Genomic DNA, 21,960 nt, shown 5'->3' with positions numbered 1-21,960 from the left:
ATTAGTAATAAATGGATTCAAGTAATATAGTCCCTGATTCAACAGAGAACTTAAACATGTGATTAGGTCTTGTTGATTTCAGTGGGACATAACCTTAAGCATGTGCTGTGCTTAAGCATGGGCTTAAATTCTTTGCTGAATCAGGGTCATTGTGCTTGTCTTTTCAAAATCAATGTGAGGAGAATTTTTGCTTTCCTAACATATATATACTTGAAGGATAACTTGCTGTATCAAAAATTTGACCATTGCAGACATCAGCTACTCTTAAAATTGCTGAGAGGCAGAAAACAGATGCAGTGCAGATCAAGAGGGAAAACCAAATACTGAGGTAAATCTTTCATATTCCCTCCATTTTCTGACTTAATACATTTATCTAAATACTCTCCCTTGACTATCATAGCCCTCTATGCAAGATAAAGATTGTTGCAGATAATCTTACTGACAAAATATTGATGACCGTATCACACTTATTACTGATTTTAAATCAGCTTATTACCTAACTATTACCTAGACTATTACAGAACAATAGTACAGTACTCATACAATGTAAGTGGCCTTTGTGGAACCTCACAGAAGATTTTGGCATCCTTCCATATAAACCTCAGTCAAAAATAAGCCTTTTTTCTAAGTCCGCTCTTACATTCTCCAGTCCATTAACAGTAATGTAATTAAATGCTCAGCCTGGTTCTTCTCAGTCAATAGAGATTGTATAGCTGTCTAGTAGTGGATGAGAAGGTGAGTAATTTTAGATGACCTCATATTAAGACCTAATTGCTTAATAAATCAAAGCCAGTTTTTAGTTATACAGATGCAAAAGAGTTTCCCCAAAAATGTTTAAATGTGAAGAGCGCCAAGCTGTTTGGGGGAATTTAGAACATAAAAATGTGTGTTTGGGCTGAGCTCTGATAAGCCAAGTTTCAAATTGAAGCTGATTCTTTACTGAAAATGGAAACACTAACAAATCCTTAACTATATCATTGCAATTGAGCCATGATACAAATTGAGAACAGCTGTCCCATCATTGGATTATAAAAGCTAATTGATATGAAAAATAGTTTTTCCACCTGTTTTCTATTTTAACGTCTCACTCAGGACATGAATAAGATATATTCTGCAATGTTAACTATATTCACTGATTCCCACTCTTTGGTCTCATGGTGAGAGTTCAGTAGATTATTGTTATTAGAGTAAGGTTTAATGTCTGCTACTAAGGATTCTTAAGATCAGACAAGCATTGTGTGGCTCTTAAATACTTAATATACAGCCTCTAGGCTGTTTCTGGCTCTGGCTGTGTTTTTATATAGCTCCTGTAAAAGTGGCCAGAGAGGGCAGAGCCAGCATGTTTCTCCCTTACTCCCTATGGAGGGACTAAGGAAGCCAGTAACAGCCAGACATTGAATACCGGCTGAATAGTAGCACTGTTCTGTGGGTTTTAGACCAATATTTATTTGGGAGTATTATGATAGTTGCTGTCTGTAATTCTTTTTATATTAGACAAAAACTACTTTCCTGTAGTTGTTGTTCTGGAAAGGTATGTGTTGCAACAGATTACCACTGTATCACCTCCTCCTCTCAAAGCTGATAGTTTTGTAACCTTAGTCAGAACTTTACGCACATGATGGGATTTCTTCACCTTTTGCTTGAAAGGAACTGACAGTTAGAGGCATTAGGGAGCACCTAGGTTGCACTGCATTGGCTTCTGTGGCCAACTGCTTAGAACTTTGAGCCTGGTGAGTTCCCCACCTCAGTCTCACCTGGCAGCTTATACCAAAGAGTGGTGATATGTCACAGTGTGTATCATCAGGAAGTAGCAAGCACAGGTAAGGAACTCCCTCAATGTATGGAGAATTTAACAGAGAGCCATTGTCTTTATTCCTCCATAAATACTACTCTGATGACTTTAAAGACTGGGAGCCTGAATCTGTTCTTGCTCACAGTGATGCAGATTAGAAGTAATTCCATTTAAATTCCAGAGTAAAACTATGCAATAGACTCAGGCCTTGAGAATAACCTCATAATTTCCTCTAGCAGCTTCTCATCTAATTTCAACTGATATTTCAAAGCTTTGTCTTCACTGGGTTTCAAACCAGATTAATAAACAATATCTAAACTTTGTTTAATCATGGTTGCTGGTACATTTTGGCTGGTTGTAGTGAATAGCCCAAACCATGTTACAATTATGATAAATATTTTGTATTCAGTGAACTAACGCAGTCCGTTTTTACTGGCCATCCAAACTGAATTAGAAGTCAGTTTAAATAGAGGTCTTTATCATGGTTCCTGGGTCAGCTCAGATGGGTCTTTAGACACTTGCACAACAGTAGAAAACATGGGAACTGGAAGTGGGGAGAGGAGCGAGAGTGGTCTACTCAGCTCTGCGACAGCTCCTTTTTGATTACTGAGTAAGATTCAAGACTTTGGCCCTGATCTTCAAAGCTTTAAATGGAAGCAGGCCCCATATACTGCTCACGATATTTAGAACAATGGAACTTGGCAACCTCAAAAATGAAACTAGTGCGCACTGGAGATGGCGCTTTCTTGGCAGCTTGTGCAGAAACCTGCAACTCATTCCCAGAACATATGAAATGATTGCAACTTTCACCACCGAACAATATGCAGAGTATTTCTCCAGTCATCAGTGCACACACACATATGTATTGCATAGGTATGCAATTGATATATATTCCCTTCCTCCTGTCACAACTGGGTGAGAGAGAAACTGAAACGTTGTATGTTAGGCTATAGAAAATGCTTAAATACTGCAAGGATAAATAGAGAGATACTTAGCTATTTTGCATAATAGTAGAGAGATGCTGCCTGCATCCTCCTGAGAATGGCTTTGTGGATTTACTTAGTCACCTTTCTTCCCTTTGAAATTCTGTTCTGTAGTCCCTATAGATTAAACCTTATAGATCCAAAAGTAAATAACTCCCCTAAGCTTTATAAAGTGTTGTTTATTCCCATGAAGTGAATGTAAACTTGTTAGCCAGCTACCAAAGTTTTATATGTAAGGGCATGGCAGTAAGAGCATGGCTCTCCAGAGGATACTGTCTGCAGAGCTCTAATTACAGGTGCAGACAGTAATTTCCGTGTCTTCATAGGGAGCATATAATAGGTGAAAATGTCTCCCCAGCCTGTTGCCTTCCTGTTTATACAAATGTTTAATATTCTCTTCATTTTCCGTTTAAATTTAATCATTTAAATAATATAAAGTTATTCAGGAATGATGAGGATTGGGATTTGTACACAGAATAATTAAATGCTCTGTTAACATCACACCCAGAAAGAAACTGTCTGTTTATTATTATAATAATCAGTTATTTCAATATAAAAAGCATGCCAATTTCCAGCAGTTCAAGTTTCTGGAGCATCATAGTGTAAGTGACATGTAATGACTAACCTTTCTGACTTTATTTCAGAAGAAGACATAATGTTCCAGAAAATCAAAGGATTCTGGATCCCAAAAAAGGACCAATTAAAAAGACTGCAGGAGTGAAACAACTTCCAAAATTAAAGCACTGACTTAATATTCTTAACAAGAACTTCCAATCACTTTTATTCTTGTTTCTATATATTTAACTAAATGTTTCTGAAGAAAAATGTATGTACCACATTGATTTAGGACACATTCCAATAACAATAACTACTAATGAAGGTCTGTGTGCCTCCTGGCAGCTTCAGAGGCTCCCTATTCTGAGGGAAAAGTAGCCCTCTATAATCCTGTGGAATAGCTCACCAAGCAGTTCCTGGGTGCCCTCTTAATGCTAATGAAGTCTAAGCCTTCCCAGCCTGATTGCCATATGTGAAAACTGAATCAAGGAATCATAGGAATCAAGTTGGGTGACTCAGGGAATCATTTAAATGCCTTATGCTAGGCAGGTTCTTCCCCACTTTGACTCCACAGCCAGTCACTGAAAAAAATTTAAAGTTTCTGGTTTTAGAGCTCTCAACGAGGGAGAAGAAGAGAGGAGTGATGTGACCTGAAGAGTAATCCCACTACCTATACCAGAAGAAAAGAGTAATACCCCGTTAGGAATAGCCACTTAGCACACAAGCTACTGGGGAAACTCCCTTGATTACTAGAGGATGGGAAAACAGATGGTTCTTTCTAGGAAGGCAACCACAATTTTCAGGCCAGAGAACTTCCACAGAATAATTCCGACAGCAAAACATCCAATCTTGATTTAAAAATTGCTTGTGAGGGAGAGCGGCAAAGAGTCCTGAGGCACCTTATAGACTAACAGACGTATTGGAGCATAAGCTTTCGTGGGTGAATACCCACTTCGTCGGATGCATACATGGTGAGGGAGAATTCACCATAACTCTTGGTAACTTGTTCCAATGGCTAATTACTCTGTGTTAAAAATTTGCCTTATTTTCTGTCTGAGATACTGCCTCCCCATTGGCTTATTGGCTTTCAGCTCGCAAACAATCAGGTTCTCGTCAGGTTCCCAGCAGCGGTTCTGGGGACAGGGTGCACCTATGGCATTGGGGAGGCAGAGCTGGGTGGGATAAAAGTGGAGTCTCTTCCCTGCTGGCATGACAGAGAGGCAGCCGGGCCAAACTTGACTGATCAGGTGACCTGGCACATGGGGTCACAAGACCACTCAAATTTGGCCTGCCCACTCCTTTGTCACACCATCAGGGGAGGGGCTCCACTGTTATGCCACCTACCTCTGGTCAAGGGCCAAGCAGGGGGACCTGGGACCCCCTTTATTGCACCCCTGGTTTCTTAACTCTCAGGTATCCTTTTTAAAAAAAGCTCGGCCTGCTAGAGTCCAAGCTTGGAGTCAGTCTCTTCCTCCTATGGCTATGCAGCACAGTTCCTCTACCCTTAGGGTTGTGCTATGTTCCATGAACTCGCTGGCTTTGGCAGGGAAGACAGATCAATTCTAGGCCTGGCCTGTAAATGACCGTGCTAAAAGGGATGGCTTCTGCAGAGCCAGTATCCACAGCCGTCAGCAGTTTGCATGGCTTGGAATTCCACTGCTGTTTTCAGCTGGGTAGGGCCCTTACTGTATAAACCAAAGTTTTAATGTGTTTTGCGAATGTCCCCAAACGAATATTGTTACCTAAAGATTCTTCAAAGTGTACCTATTGTGAATGAAGGGTTCTATCTTAAAATCCTATGTATATTTCTTGTTTGCTGGTGTATATATTTTAGTATATGAAATCTAAACTTACAAACTGATGTTTCCATCTAAGGCCCCGATCCTGCAAAGACTTCCAGTGTACTTCAGTGGGACTGCTCCCATGTATCATTGCAGATTTGCAGCCTAAGTAGTACCATACTTTTAAATTACTGCCCTGTAAATCACCGCTGAGGGATTATTTGAAGTATTTTGAATTATATCTTCAATCTTAAGCATGCAATTATTGTTGCAGTTTCTTTGCCAACATATTTCAGTAATTGAACTTTGGCAGGCTTTTTTTTTTTTTAACTGCAGAATAGTGAAGAGAATGTTTTGGTATTTAAAAGTCAACCTTCTAGGTTAGATTTAAAAAGCACTCTTCAGAATAAATCTGATTGATGGACTCTTTTCATTTTAAGAGCTTCTGTAGCTCTTCACAGTGTTCATTAAAGCTTTTTGTCTCTTTAAGAGCAGTGCTAATAGCATAATTTCTTATCAGTGGCAGCATTAAAGTGAGGCTGCAATTAAACTCATACAGAAAGAACATGATGTCATTGCTAAAATGCAAGAAAACAAGAACTGTAATGATATACAGCACATTCATTATGGAAACACCATTTCCTCATCTAGATTGAGATTTATAAGATATTTATACTGTTTCTATGATACAGCTGGTATGGTTCTTTATCAAGCAGACTGGTCTGTCTGACCCTTTTAGCCCCCCAAAACAGTTGAAAGCCTAGCACCAATGATTAGGTTAGCATCATTCTGTTCCAGTTTTTCCATATGGAAAGTTTTCAGATTCTGACTGTTCTGGCAATTGTCCTTGGCGGGGTGGGGGTGGTAACATAATGCTCCCATTAGCATAAAAGGTAAAGAACATCTGCTATAGTGAAGGTGATCCCATTCTTGGATACATTCAACAGCCAGGCATATTCTTTCATCTATGTCAGGCGGTTGTAAGCATAGTCAATTGTGATAATTTTAATAGGCTTTAAGGAACTAGAACCCTGCACACTGATACAGATGGAACAGCTGTTTGTGCTAACTCATCATTCATAGCACAGATTTTTTTCACATGTACCATGTGACTGGTCCTCACTGAGGACATACATTTGAAGTTTTAAAGTTCAATCAGTTTAGTTTTCTGCCTGTTCTGATGATGTGGAGGACTAGCAGAGTAGAACACTCTGTAAACTAGTGAAGGGAGGCAGAGGCTAAAAACAGAAACTAAATCTAACATAGCAGTTTTCAAGTATAAAAGGTTGTTACAAGGTGAAGGGAGAAAAATTGTTCTCCTTAACCTCTGAGGATAGGACAAGAAGCAATGGGCTTAAATTGCAGCAAGGGCAGTTTAGGTTGGACATTAGGAAAAACTTCCTAACTGTCAGAGTGGTTAAGCACTGGAATAAATTGCCTAGGGAGGTTGTGGAATCTCGGTCATTGGAGATTTTTAAGAGGAAGTTAGACAAACAACTGTCAGTAATGGTCTAGATAATACTGAGTGCAGGGGAGTGGACTAGATGACTTCTTGAGGTCCCTTCCAGCCCAATCAATTCTGTGATTAAGCTGCTCATTTAAGCCTTAAAACATTGGAGTTTTAGCAGGTTCTTTCTTTATCTATAAACTGTGGATTGAGAAATTGATCCATATAAACACACACTTTACTCTCAGCAGAGATGCGTTTTTGAGTTTCCATTTCTTCTGCCAGCCCTTTCGGACCTAAGAGCAATGTGAGGGACTAGAAGAGAAAATATTGTTTCTTTGTAAAAAGAGGGTTCCTTTTATTTCTGGCTGCAAGTGTGTTGGGTTTTTTCTTTTTACTTGAATTTAACTCTTGTACTGTTATATATTTTTTTTTAACAGCTTTCCTGTGCTATGGTGTTTTGTTTGTTGGTCAGGTGCGGGGGGGTGTTGTTTTGGGTTTTTTAATTTTCTTGGTTTATTTTGTATGATTTATTCTTCCCATACTGTCCAACTCTTCTGTGTGGCTTTTCTTTCTAGTATTTTTCTCTGGATTAAAATGGCTTTGCTCACATTTGCATGAACGAATAATATTTGTACTTGTATTGCATCTTTCATATGAGGATTTCAAGGCATTTAAACATTACGTAATGCTTACAATATACCCCATACTTCTCTATTATCCTCATTTTACAAATGAAAAACTGAAGCAGTGATTCAGGGCCTGTTTACACTAAGGATAAAACAAAAGTACAGTCTGGTTTACAATACTGTTGTGCCCTGACCCAATTATGTGGTTCTATTTTGTGGTGTAACAAACCTAAGGTAGGTTCCATCACTGTAGAATTTAAGCTTAGAGTTTAGCTAAAGCTTTGGACACCCCAAAGATGCTGATGAGGCCACTGGATTCTGAATCTGATGCTATGATGAGGGAGCAAGTTGAGCTGAGGGTACAGACGAAGTCAGAATCAGAGTCCGAGGCTTGAACATAGTGAAAGTTTTGTCTGCACTACACCGTAGAATTAGGTCCCCAAACATGATTATTCTAATCCACTGACAGAAGGTAACCGAGGTAGTACCAAGCAATTAGATTTCCTGACTCCCTTAGCCCAGTATTACATAGAAGTTAACTCCAGTGGCTTCAGTGGATTTACTCTGATTAGCACCAGTGAACTGAGCACAGTCTCAGGCCCCAGTCTTCCCCTTTTTAGCTTTAAAAAGCTGTCATTGGCACTTCAGATTCCAGGAGTGGGTAGACAAAGGGGTTTTTTGGTAACACCTTCTCCAGATTTTTAATTTGGGGTTTCTTAAAGCTGCAGCTCTTGGAATCAGAACCATAGCATTAGAAGACACTGCAAGGATCATCTAGTCTAACCCTCTGCCAAGATGCAGGATTTGTTGTGCCTAAATGGTCCAAGACAGATGGCTATCCAGCCTCCTTTTGAAAAACTCTAGTGATGGAGATTTCATGACTTTGCTAGGCAGTCTGTTTCATTGTCCTACTGTTCTTACAGTTTGGAAGTTTTTCCTGAGATTTAATCTAAATCTGCTGTAAGTTAAACCTATTGCCTCTTGCCCTGCCCTCTGTGGCAAGAGAGGAGAATTTTTCTCCATCTTTCTTATGGCAGCCTTTCAAGTATTGGGACAAAAAGCTGAGCTGAGCCTCCTGCATGGAGCAGTAGAGCAGCTTGGAAGCAGGCTCCCCTGCTCTGTCTCACAGTCTGCATCCAGATAGCGGCTGCTCAAGAAACATGAACACCCCAAGTTATTTCTCCCAGGCTCCTCCACTGGGGCAGCCCTCAGTGTGGGGAAGCCCAGTGAGCCCCATTCTGGCCTCAGTGCAGGGACACTGAGTCTCTCAGCACAGGGAGACCCAGCAAGCCCTGCCCTCCGTGACATATATGGTGCTTGAGAAGATGAGGTCCCCGCATTGAAAAGCTTATGCTCTGTTAGAGACTAATAAGCTTCAGATGGGAGAAAACAACAGTACAGAAACTGGAAGGCTAAATTGGAACAGCAACAAACTAGGATTGGAAATCTAAGCAGAAGAAGTAAATCCTAAGCACGGATTAGGTCAACCAGTACAAGATCATCCCTATAGTATATATTTCTAGAACTGTGTCCAATCTTCTTTTGTTTTTAAATGTCCTACGCAATGCGGCATCCTTGGTTAGACTGAGGATTAGTTTTGCAGGTTCTTGCAGGAAACTTATCCTTACAACCTAAATGTCTGTGTCTGGTTTGGTGATGGTGGTTTGTTTTTAATCCTATTTCTCCAGTTACAACTTCCATACCACAATGCATTCCTCTGTATCCTGGTGTTCATAACCTTTCAAATAATTTGATTGGGATCTTGTTTGGAACTTCTAAACCTGTTGCCACAGTAACAAAACTGTGTATGTGGGAAGGGTTAGAGTTTTCTACAACCATCCCTGCCCTTTACAACTGCATTTGGAGATGTGTAAAATGCACTACAGCCTTCTCTGACACTAAATGTCTAACTTCTATGGGATTTGGCAAACCAGAGTCCAAAAATTGCTCTGAAACAGAGGTCATCGGCTGCCACCAGTCCTGTCAGATCTGTTCTGGTGGATAACGCTGACATAAATAACAACTCACTAAAATGTAGAAGTGATTTACTTTAAGCACTTTAGCACCTGCTGTTACTAATTACAGGATTATTATGCTCCAGATTGTAGCATGGGGAGTACTGTCTACACGCTACCTTTCAGTGGTGGGTTCCCTTAGCTATTCTCTCTCCTTTCTGACCTGCCAATCCCTTAATTTGTAAGATTTTATTTTTGAGTTGAAGCTACTAACTTTGGATATGGGATAGAAAATGGAATAATTAGTAGAAATGCAAAAATTATAGCAATCTACATGTTTAACATCCACATTGACTGCAGATTTAGATTTCAAATAGTTAATGCAATCGATAAAAGCCTTTTTTCAGACACTGATTTATTTTATTATGCAGAGTCATAATTAGGATTGTCACGGGTTCCCCCCGGGGTGCCACCTGGAACTGGGGTACCACTGAGCCCTCCTGACCAACCAGCCTGGGCTCCCTTTTCACTGTACTGCTGTGACAAGCTGCCAAGCCCTCTCCAGGCTTTAACCTGCACTTTTGCCAGCACACATACAGGTAGGGACACGCCCAGCTGCAGTTAAATGTGGGTGCTGTGACCAGCCCCTGAATGGGAAGGTTCCATCTAGGGAACTTCCCAGCTACTCAGACACACACCCTCTCTGGAGTGTATACCCAAAATTATACTATCTTGTGCTGCACAAGGAGCTGTACAGTGGAAGCTCATGAAATTTGCCCCCTCCCTCAATGTGGAGAGGAATACATAACTGCTTTCTTCCCCGAGTTATGACTCCCACACACTGGTTTTAGACAAAGCAAAAACAAGTTCATTAACTATAAAAGATAGATTTTAAGTGATTATAAGGGATAGCAAACAGATCAAAGCGGATTACCTAGCAAATAAAAATGCAAACTAAGCTTAATATACTAAAGAGATTGGATATGAATAGTGATCCTCACCCTAAGTGATGGTACAAGCAGACTGCAGATTCTTAAGGGGCAAGGTGCACTTGTTTACAGCTTAGAATCCCCAGGCGTTCTATTCACAGGCTAAAAATCCCTTTAGCCTGGATTCAGCACTTCCCCCAGTTCAGTCCTTGTTCCTTGGGTGTTTCTAGGAGTCTCTTTGGGTGGAGAGTCAGTGAAGAACCTTGATGTCACTCCCCTGCCTTATATAGATTTTGCATATGGTGGGAACCCTCTGTTTCACAGCTTGGTTCCCGTGCCAGTCTGTGGAAAAATACTGATATCCCAAGATGCAGTCCAGCACCAGGTGACCTGGTCACATGTTCCTGTAGCGTCACAGCAGCCATTACTCGAGGCTGTTTGTAGCATCCTTAGAAAGCTCGCCAAGTGGGAGATAAGCTTCTCCCAAGGCCTATTGTTCTCTCTAATGGCTCATTAACTTGAATGGGCACTTACCAGACAGCGATCTAGACTGAGAGCCTTTTGCCTAGTGGACGTTGCCCAGGAATAGCTACATGTGAAATAGATATATAGCCAATATTCATAACTTTGGATACAAAAATGATACATGCATACAAATAGGATAATCATATTCAGCAAATCATAACCTTTGCAGCAACATCTCACATGACGTGTTTTGCATCAAATACATCATAACTGTCATAATCATATCATAATAATATCACTGTGAAGAATATGGGGTACAGTATAACAAGCATATCCTGAAAAAGTTGTCAAAGAAGGTAGAGATGGAAAAGATGTTATGTCCTTTAGTGCATGGCCTTGCTAATGAAGAATTTTTTCCTGAATTCCATTTCACAATGCTTCAATTGCAAAAATGGGGTTCCACCACTTCTCTTTAGGAGCCGGTTCCACATGTCTTCCTGTAAAATCGGTTTTGGGCTGATCAAGACAATTTTTTTCCCCTAGTTTCATTCCATTACTGCTATACCCCTTTGTGCCCTAATCAATTTCCATCTCTCCTTAATATTTTACAGTTTTATGGTACTTAAACCATTTTATTTAAACTCTTTTTGCTTCTTATGTTACTTAAAAGTCTGAGCCTTAGGAAGATTTAATGGCATGTCTCTGAGCTTGAGCACTGGCCTTGTGACTCCTCAGTACCTCCTGGCCAAATATGTACAGGAGCCTGTAGCACCTTCTTTTCTTTTCAAGAGCTCTGTGCTCATGCAAGCATCATTTATGATGATGCCCACTGTGTCCTAAGTGCTTCTGAGGTAGGAAAGAAGGAAAGGCTGCTGCCCCAAAGAGCTTGTTTTGGAATTGCTGCAGAGGAAGGAAATGGAAAGGAAAACCTCCTAAGAAGTAAAAGGACAGAAAGAACCCCAGTTTCTTTCCAGCCAAGGTCGTTTGACAAAAAATCCTTCTGTGGAAAGTGGAAACAAAAGTTGAAAATAGACTTTATTTTATTTTTTGACTATATTTTTAGACTTTGTCTACATTAAAGCTATAAATGGTTTACTCCAACCCAATTACAACATGGTCGAACAACGGCCAGGATTTACCTGTGTCCCATCCACTCTAAACTTTTTGGTCATGTTATAAAAAAGTCACTCAATTATTCCTGTTCAAACCTATTTAAGATAATGGGTGTGCACATATGTATTTGGGGCAAGATCTGGCCTACAGAATCTTTGTCTTGAAGTTTTGGGGGAAGAGTAATGCATTTTACAGGAACATTGTTATTCATTCTGGAGAAATTGAGACGTATTCCAATGAGTTGTCCTATAGAACAGTATTTGCAGAGGTTTCCTTAAGCAATACATTTTTCAGGACTACTTTAAGTCAAAAACTGTTGGAGGCAAAGAATACATTTTTGCTTTTGACTTGTTTAGGGAGAATCTATTGTGATGGGACCCCCGGGGTACAACCTTGAACTGGGGTACCGCTGTGCCCTCTTAACTCTCCAGCCTGGGCTGTCTCTCACAATGCTTTGCTAGTGACAAGCAGTAAACCCCTCTGAGTGCTGTTATCACTCAGCACAACCGCATGTGAAGCCCCACACCCAGCTAGATTGCATGAATGCTCCCAGAGCTGCTCATAAATCACACGGAGGCACCAGCCAATTCTCCCAAGCCCCCAGCCTTGCATCCTGAACTCTACTGTCTTACATTGGTCAGGCTTCTGACCAGGGCAAGTTTACTACCCAGTCCATCCTTCCCTCAGAGTGGAGAGGACATACACAAGCCTTTGTAACCTGAGCTGAGATTTCCCAAGCACTTCAACCAAACCGCACAGCTTTAGGTAAAATATAAACGAGATTTATGAACTCCAGAAAGATTTTCAGTTATTATAAGTGGGAGGCACAAAAAGGTCAGAGATAGTTACCAAAGAAAATAAAAGGTAAGTGCACAATCTAAATCTTAAACCTTATTACACTAGGCAGTATTTGGATCAAACAGTTTTCTCACTCGACTCTCACCCTATCTGTGTCTGACAAGAAAATCACAGTTTCCATTTGGAGATGTTTGTTGTGTGCCTTTTTGGTTTTACAGCCATGTGACATTGACTGAACTACTGCCCAATCAGCAAAAGGGAAGTTCCATAATCCTCTGCTACCTTGGAGTATTTCAGTGATCTATTGACTTTCTTGCTGTCTGAAGCCTTGTAAATGGCGAGCGCTATATGAAGTAGAAACAAACCATTAGTGTTATGGAGACATAGTGCAGTGACATTAATGGTTTGTTTCTGTTTCATTGTTTTGGTGTTTGGCAATAAAATAATCATGTCCTAACACTTGTATAAAATAGGTTTCCCCTGATACCTCTTTATGTTAACACTGAAATAGAAAAACATTGAAGGAGAGAGAAAGCATTCAGAATTAAGTGAAATCAAAAGGCCTTTTCACTGAGAAATGTCAAGTATAGAAGAAGGGGCCTGAATAACCTATTAACTATTTGCAATTTGGAGAAAATAACTATTCCAATATGTATGCCTCCATGAATAGTCCTGTTTGCCTTTTTATTTATTATTACGTGTATAGAGAACCGAAAGTGTTCAGAGCACTTGAGGAACATGTAAAGGAGTATAAAGACAAAATGTACAAAGTGTTTTGACTCTGTGTGTAGAGTGTGTGTGTGCGTGTGTTCGTGCCCAGCAGAAAATTCACTTTTTTCCTTTTACATTACAAAATTATGTAATCTGGTCTTAAATAGGGTGACCAGATGTCCAGATTTTGTAGGACAGTCCCTATATTGAGGGCTTTTTTCTTATATAGGCACCTATTACCCCCCACCCCATGTCCCGACTTTCACACTTTCTATCTGCAAAAAGAAAAGGAGTACTTGTGGCACCTTAGAGACTAACCAATTTATTTGAGCATAAGCTTTCGTGAGCTACAGCTCACTTCGCTGTAGCTCACGAAAGCTTATGCTCAAATAAATTGGTTAGTCTCTAAGGTGCCACAAGTACTCCTTTTCTTTTTGCGAATACAGACTAACACGGCTGTTACTCTGAAACTTTCTATAGACTAGGTCTTAAATAGACTAGGTCTTTAACCTCTAATGCAAAAAAATATTAACGAACCTCAGGCTGTCATTTACACAGTGGTGATCAATGGAAACATTCTGCACTAGAGTCCATTAGAAAAACTGGCAACTCTTGAAGGTTTTCATGCAGCAAGACTCAATGTGTACAGAAATAATGCTACTTTTTTCCTAAGTGTGGTATTGTTTTAATGTAAGCCATTTCTTTTCCTACAGATGCTTTTTCTACAGTGCAGTGGCCTGATGCTAAAGCTACTGCAGGTGTATGGTTCTTAATCAGGTGGCAGAAACACATAAATAGAAAGCACAGAGGTTATCTCTTGAAAGCTGACCGCTTTACTTATTTACTGAACGTAGACTATGAGAGCAAAATTAGAGGAAACTTTCCATACAAAAAAAAACATCTTCTCGGGAGTAAAGTCAGAGCTGGTAGCTAAAGGAATATTGGAAATGCAACAGGTATCTGGCACAAAATGATTGCTATTTGGGGATTATAAATAAATATTTAAAAAGAGAATACTGGTCGGGTTTTGTTAACTCTTAGAATCTGTGGGAAAGACTTTCTAAATAAATCTTTTGATACACAGTCTTTTACTGACTATGACTCTTTATTGGTCATGACCATAACAGTTTCCCTGTTTGGCTTTTCTTTTTGTTTTCTTTTTCAGGTGAAAATAGCCATCTTATTAGTTGGAGGAGATGCTGCTGTTGAGACTACACCAGAGATTATAGAGGAATCATTTCTATTGCCATCATGATTAGCAGTGTTGCCGTTTTCTTGGATGAGTACACATTCAGTGTGGTCTTTCTAAAGATGAATTCTTTACCGACTGCAGAAGAATAGGAAGCAGTCAAGGAATTATGTTGTGATTGGAATAACAGAGACTTGGTGGGATAACTCACATGACTGGAGTACTGTCATGGATGGATATAAACTGTTCAGGAAGGACAGGCAGGGCAGAAAAGGTGGGGGAGTTGCACTGTATGTAAGAGAGCAGTATGACTGCTCAGAGCTCTGGTATGAAACTGCAGCAAAACCTGACAGTCTCTGAATTAAGTTTAGAAGTGTGAGCAACAATGGTGATGTCGTGGTGGGAGTCTAGTAACGGAAGTTACTAGATTGCAGGCCCTGGTTCTCATGGGAGTCTTCAATCACCCTGATATCTGCTGGGAGAGCAATATAGCAGTACACAGACAATCCAGGAAGTTTTTGGAAAGTGTAGGGGACAATTTCCTGGTGCAAGTGCTGGAGGAACCAACTAGAGGCAGAGCTCTTCTTGACCTGCTGCTCACAAACAGGGAAGAATTAGTAGGGGAAGCAAAAGTGGATGGGAACCAGGGAGGCAGTGACCATGAAATGGTCAAGTTCAGGATCCTGACACAAGGAATAAAGGAGAGCAGCAGAATACAGACCCTGGACTTCAGAAAAGCAGACTTTGACTCCCTGAGGGAACTGATGGGCAGGATCCCCTGAGAGAATAACATGGGGGGGAAAGGAGTCCAGGAGAGCTGGCTGTATTTTAAAGAATCCTTATTGAGGTTACAGGGACAAACCATCCCGATGTGTTGAAAGAATAGTTAATATGGCAGGCGACCAGCTTTGCTTAACAGTGAAATCCTTGCTGATCTTAAACACAAAAAAGAAGCTTACAAGAAGTGGAAGATTGGACAAATGACCAGGGAAGAGTGTACAAATATAGCTCAGGCATGCAGGAGTGAAATCAGGAAGGCCAAATCACACTTGGATTTGCAGCTAGCAAGCGATGTTAAGAGTAACAAGAAGGGTTTCTTCAGGTATATTAGCAACAAGAAGAAAGTCAAGGAAAGTGTGGGCCCCTTACTGAATGAGGGAGGCAACCTGGTGACAGAGGATGTGGAAAAAGCTAATGTACTCAATGTTTTTTTGCCTCTGTCTTCACGAACAAGGTCAGCGCCCAGACTACTGCACTGGGCAGCACAGCATGGGGAGGAGGTGACCAGCCCTCTGTGGAGAAAGAAGTGGTTCGGGACTATTTAGAATAGCTGGACGAGCACAAGTCCATGGGGCCGGATGCGCTGCATCTGAGAGTGCTAAAGGAGTTGGCGGATGTGATTGCAGAGCCATTGGCCATTATCTTTGAAAACTCATGGCGATCAGGGGAGGTCCAGGACGACTGGAAAAAGGCTAATGTAGTGCCCATCTTTAAAAAAGGGAAGGAGGAGGATCTGGGGAACTATAGGCCAGTCAACCTCATCTCAGTCCCTAGAAAAATCATGGAGCAGGTCCTCAAGGAATCAATTCTGAAGCACTTAGAGGAGAGGAAAGTGATCAGGAACAGTCAGTATGGATTCACCAAGGGCAAGTCATGCCTGACTAATCTAATTGCCTTCTATGACGAGATAACTGGCTCTGTGGATGAGGGGAAAGCAGTGGATGTGTTATTCCTCGACTTTAGCAAAGCTTTTGACACGGTCTCCCACAGTATTCTTGCCAGCAAGTTAAAGAAGTATGGGCTGGATGAATGGACTATAAGGTGGTTAGATTATCGGGCTCAACGGGTAGTGATCAATGGCTCCATGTCTAGTTGGCAACCGGTATCAAGTGGAGTGCCCCAAGGGTCAGTCCTGGGGCTGGTTTTGTTCAATATCTTCATTAATGATCTGGAGGATGGCGTGGATTGCACCCTCAGCAATTTTGCAGATGACACTAAATTGGGAGGATTGGTAGATACACTGGAGGAAAGAAATCTGATGAGGTTCAACAAGGACAAGTGCAGAGTGCTGCACTTCGGATGGAAGAATCCCATGCACCGCTACAGACTAGGGACCGAATGGCTAGGCAGCAGTTCTGCAGAAAAGGACCTAGGGGTTACAGTGGACGAGAAGCTGGATATCAGTCAACAGTGTGCCCTTGTTGCCAAGAAGGCCAATGGCATTTTGGGATGTATAAGTAGGGGCATTGCCAGCAGATCGAGGGACGTGATCGTTCCCCTCTATTCGACATTGGTGAGGCCTCATCTGGAGTACTGTGTCCAGTTTTGGGCCCCACACTACAAGAAGGATGTGGAAAAATTGGAAAGAGTCCAGCGGAGGGCAACAAAAATGATTAGGGGACTGGAACACATGACTTATGAGGAGAGGCTGAGGGAACTGGGATTGTTTAGTCTGCGGAAGAGAAGAATGAGGGAGATTTAATAGCTGCTTTCAACTACCTGAAAGGGGGTTCCAAAGAGGATGGATCTCGACTGTTCTCAGTGGTAGCAGATGACAGAACGAGGAGATTCTAAGTTGCAGTGGGGGAGGTTTAGGTTGGATATTAGGAAAAGCTTTTTCACTAGGAGGGTGGTGAAGCACTGGAATGCGTTACCTAGGGAGGTGGTGGAATCTCCTTCCTTAGAAGTTTTTAAGGTCAGGCTTGACAAAGCCCTGGCTGGGATGATTTAGGTGGGGATTGGTCCTGCTTTGAGCAGGGGGTTGGACTAGATGACCTCCTGAGGTCTCTTCCAACCCTGATTTTCTATGATTCTATGACTGTAAGCGGCTGGGCTAATTAAGTAAAAACAAAACCCTCTAAAATTTTTGTACCTTTATTCTAAAGGTGTAATAGCTGTAACTAACTAAAGCTTTTATATAGGCTTTTATTTTCTTTTGCCCTTAGTTATTTTGGCTGCTATAGAATTGTACCAACTTTCTTTTGCTTTATCTGCATGTTGCACTCTGCCTGCACTCTGCACTAAATTCTTTTGAACAGGGATGTTGGAAAAGTTTTTTTTTTTAAGTTGTTAAGTAGAGTGATTCAGCTGAAAAATTCTCTCTTTAAAATACCCTCAATTAGTGATATTAAGTCCTTAGGTAGCTAAGTAGATTAACTTGAGCTCACCATCCTGTGTGACTGATAGTATTGCATGAGTGTACCCAGCACGTTGTGATGATTACAGCAATGTCTGGTCTGCTGGGATGGGGCAAAAAGTTCCCAGTAGAAGAAATGGCCATGATCTACTTCCTTATGAGTTGAGCCACTTTATCAAGTTACTGTAGACACAGCCTGTCCTAATCTACACTGATTGTTGAGTTGGTGTCAGCATTTTGGATCATCCTGTAACTCAGATGTCATAATGATTCAGACATGGTCATTATTTGTGTGGACAAGGCCTACAGATAGACTCTAATGGTCATACTTATCTCTCCTCTAAAATGACTTCTAATTACTATGTTGATTCTGAATAGATGGTTTTGATGCTAGGACACCGAATTGGGACTTCGGAAGATGAGATTGTCATGATTCAGTTTCTCATCTGTCAAACAGGTAAAACACCTCTAAAACGTTACAGAAATATAATCCTCACAATGCCCATATGAAGTATGGGGTTATGGGCATTCCGAGGATTATATTTTTTTTAATGATTTAGAGGGTTTGAGTCCTTGATGAGCACTGTAGGTTCTACCTATGAATGAGCCAGTGCCCCAAAAGAGTAGAGCAGACGGGTGGAATGGATGGCACAAATGGCATGTGCTTGTATTCAGTGCATCCCTTCAGATCACATTAATTGAATTAATGAATCGTTGGATCAGCAGAAATACAGGAGTTGAAATATTAACAATGTTGCTTTAGAGCTAAGTGATTGCAAGCTTTTCAGGACAGAGACCATACATGTCTCCAGGGCCCTATTGCACTGATCTTGATTCGGGCCTCGTGATGCTTTCTAATGGCTAATAATACTTTCAGTTTCATAAAGACATAAAGTAATGTTGACAGGCTAATCAATGTTGTTTACTCTTCCTGCTTGGAGTCAGGACACAATGATGTCTTCTCTGGACAACCCTTCCTTTGGGTTAAGTGAACTTAATTATTTGAGACCCCAAGAGCAATGGGGTGGGGAAATTCTCCTTCACTGTATCACCACAAAGCGTCCATTTTCATAAATGGCTTCAACACAGTCACCTTCCAGTTTGGGATTTGGATGAGAAGAGGGAGCCATTCTCACTCCGCTTTTCCTTAGAACCTATTCCATGCCACAGTCCAAAGCAACCCAAATATCTCTGGCTATGAAAATAGGAGAAAAACAAAATAAAAAAGGCAGCAAAGAGTCCTGTGGCACCTTATAGACTAACAGACATATTGGAGCATAAGCTTTCGTGGGTAAATACCCACTTCGTCGGATGCATGTAGTGGAAATTTCCAGAGGCAGGTATAATAAATATGCAAGCAAGAATCAGGCTAGGGATAATGAGGTTAGCTCAGTCAGGGAGGATGAGGCCCTCTTCTAGCAGTTGAGGTGTGAACACCAAGGGAGGAGAAACTGCTTTTGTAGTTGGCTAGCCGTTCATAGTCTTTGTTTAATCCTGAGCTGATGGTGTCAAATTTGCAAATGAACTGAAGCTCAGCAGTTTCTCTTTGAAGTCTGGTCCTGAAGTTTTTTTGCTGCAGGATGGCTACCTTTAAATCTGCTGTTGTGTGTCCAGGGAGGTTGAAGTGTTCTCCTCCTTCTTTGTGGGTCATAGTAGGAAGGGAAACTTTGGTACTTAAAACATTTTTTCACTGTAGTACAATGCAGAAAGTGCCAATTTATGCTAAAAAGTGTGATTTAGACTATTCGAGTACCTGTTGGTGAGGCTTGCAGAGCTCAACTGAAGGCAGATCAGGCATTATGCACTGTCTTTCTCTCAATACACCAGTACATGTTTTTTTAATATTAGGATCATGAAGCCAACTTGACACCTAAAAGTATAACAAAATTATTCAGAGGAAAAAATTTTTGGTTCCCTGAGGATGTTTACCGAAATGCCTGTCCCTGTTTTTCAATATTTGCAGATTAGACATTGGCAAGGTCACTAGCAGTAATATATTAAAAACAATAAGACCTTAGAATATTCATCCAAATAGAGGGGAATATATTAGTCTCCATTTTATACAGCATACGCCCCCGTATATACAATCTGCAGGAACTGTATAGTATTACAAAAAGACCCAAAGTATTTTGGCAGATGGAAAACAGATCTTGATACTCATTTTATGATGAGCTTGTCACATGGAAATTCAGTCTAAAAAAAAAAAGTTCTATGTCTAATCAGGAAAAATGAATCTGAGTTTTAAAAAAAAATATTGTACATACTCCAGGATTCAGGCTATAAATTCTACATAGTCCTTTATATTCGAGAATGAAGGGAGAGAAGGTGGTGGTTAGGTCTGAATGTATGGGTTCTGGCAAATGGTCCAAGCACTAACAAAATCCATTTACCCTTAGTTCAAATTGCCTATCTTCCCTCTCCCCCCAGAAATTCTGTTTCCACCCCCCAAAATAATCCACTTAATTTAATTTGACCACTAATATGATATGAGTGCATATAGTCATGTCATATAGTAATATCAAAAATCATGCAACTCCAGGTGTGGAAAATAAACCATACGAACATATGAAGATTTCCCTCTGGACTCTAGAATATTATGACAATGGAAAGACTGCATCCATGTTGGAAGAAAATATTATAGCTTCTTGAACAAGTGGCCACCATTTCATGAATGATTCAAAAAGATATATTTGAGAATACTAGGCCACAAGCTTTTAGATGTTTAGCTATTGCTAACCTCCAGAGCATACTTTGTATAATGCTGTCACTTCTAGTATACAGGTAAATTGCGTTCATTGACTTTTGTGTAGCAGTTTTTGCTGAGCAATACAATGATTCTGATTCATTTGAGGAAAAAGGATATTTTACATTTGAGCTGTTATTTCTTTTAAACTGTAAGCTGAAAATGGAATTTTTTTAAAAAGTACCCTGCAAAATGTGTCACTTGCTTAGACCTTCTTCTGAAACAAAGCTTGAATGAATATTTGTAACTCATTGGAATGACACATAGCTGTTCACAATTCTTTACAAATGTGTGAAGGGTAAAAAAGGGTGACATAAATGTTCTTAATCTGTTCTGCAGTATGATCTTTCCATACTATCATTCATCTGTCTAAAAAGCCCATCAGTTTATATGGCAAAATGATAAATGTCATCCTTTTTCAAAACGGAATGTTAAATAGCCAGTTGAGTGTCATGCACAGATTTCATTAAATCTGATAGAGCTAAAGGCCATCCAATTTCACCTAGTTAGCCCTGCATTGAGCCCAATAATTTGTTTGGCTAAAGCATATCTTATGGAAAGGCATCCAGTCTTGAGATGAAGATTCCAAGAGATTGAGAATCCATCACTTTCTTTGATAGTTTGTTCCTATGGGTAATTGCCTTCTGTGTTAAACGTGTGCCTTATTTGTAATTTAAATTATCAGCGTCTGGAAGCTGGTTCTTGTTATGTCTTTCTCCACTAGATTAGAGCATTTGAGTACCTGGTATGATCTCCCCATGAAAGTACTCAGACACTGTAAACAAGTCACCTCTCTGTCTTCTTTTTACTAAGCTAAGCAGATCTCAAATCAGTTTTGCAGCTCTCTTTTGCATCCTCTCTAATTTTTAAAATCTGGAAACAGTATTCCAGTGTCTTTCTCACTAATGCGGTATACTTAGGTAAAATCACCTCCTATTCCTACTCCTCAGTTATACATCCCAGGATTGCATTAGCTGTTTTTGCCACAGTATCATATGGCTGAGTTGCTTGCCCACTAAATCCTTTTTAGAGTCACTGCTTTCCAAGATACATCCACCATTGTGCAGGTATAACCTGCATTCCTTGTTGCTAGATGTATAACTTTGTGTTTGACTGTATTTTGTCTTTCAGGAATCACAGACTTGTGCCCAGAGTTGAACAGTTTTAACTTTTAAAAGCTGGCTACGAAAACCATTCAGAAAAGCTTGGTTTTAAAAGGATGCTGTCAGGTAGTCTGAGGCCCAAAATTCAGACTATAATTTTGTTTTCATTTGTATATGTGGCTTTTGTGGGGAGGAATAGACTTCTTCCCACCAGAAATGTGATACTCCTTTTCCCTCCCCAATTTTTTTCCAATAAACATAGGAGAGGCTTTTTGTTCAGATTACTTTGTAGTACTTGCAACTCATTCACCAGCCTCCTGGCTGCATGATGTGCAGAAAGGGAACCTGAATTAGCCTCTTTTTTTCATTGCCTAAATTGAGTCATCCTCATCTTCTTCGTCTTTTTCTTCAACGCTTAGCCAAATGGTTGGCCGTGGCAATTGTTCGACATTTGGTCTGTTCCTGTGCAGCTGCGAGGGCTTGGAAGGCCGAAAGTCCAATGTTGGAACAGACTTAATGCACGCGTGTAATAGGGAGTCTGTTTCTAGGCCGCCTCCACCCCTCAATTGGTGGAATCCCAGATGTTACAAGCCACCCGAAGAACGGCATTCACCGGAACGTCTTGTGGCAT

The 21,960-nt window shown here is 40.6% G+C and overlaps 1 protein-coding gene across 3 annotated transcripts in view; it reads left to right on the top strand.

Moving 5' to 3' along the window:
- Window positions 1–14,013, top strand: part of CCDC169 (coiled-coil domain containing 169) — a 44,958-nt gene extending 30,945 nt beyond the window's left edge. The window contains exons 7-8 of one of the 3 annotated variants that reach the window (XM_077810285.1): window positions 252–328; window positions 3,423–7,281. In XM_077810285.1, coding sequence (XP_077666411.1) covers window positions 252–328; window positions 3,423–3,522 — 177 coding nt within the window. In that variant the 3' untranslated portion in view covers window positions 3,523–7,281. Of the gene's footprint in view, window positions 1–251; window positions 329–3,419; window positions 7,282–13,871 lie in introns of those variants that run through there. The other 2 variants (XM_077810275.1, XM_077810295.1) reach the window with 2 other exon arrangements.
- Window positions 14,014–21,960: the final 7,947 nt, after the last annotated feature.

Source organism: Eretmochelys imbricata, chromosome 1, assembly GCF_965152235.1.
Source record: "Eretmochelys imbricata isolate rEreImb1 chromosome 1, rEreImb1.hap1, whole genome shotgun sequence".
Classification (NCBI taxonomy): Eukaryota; Metazoa; Chordata; order Testudines; family Cheloniidae; genus Eretmochelys; species Eretmochelys imbricata.
This window is presented reverse-complemented; position numbering and strand designations above follow the sequence as displayed.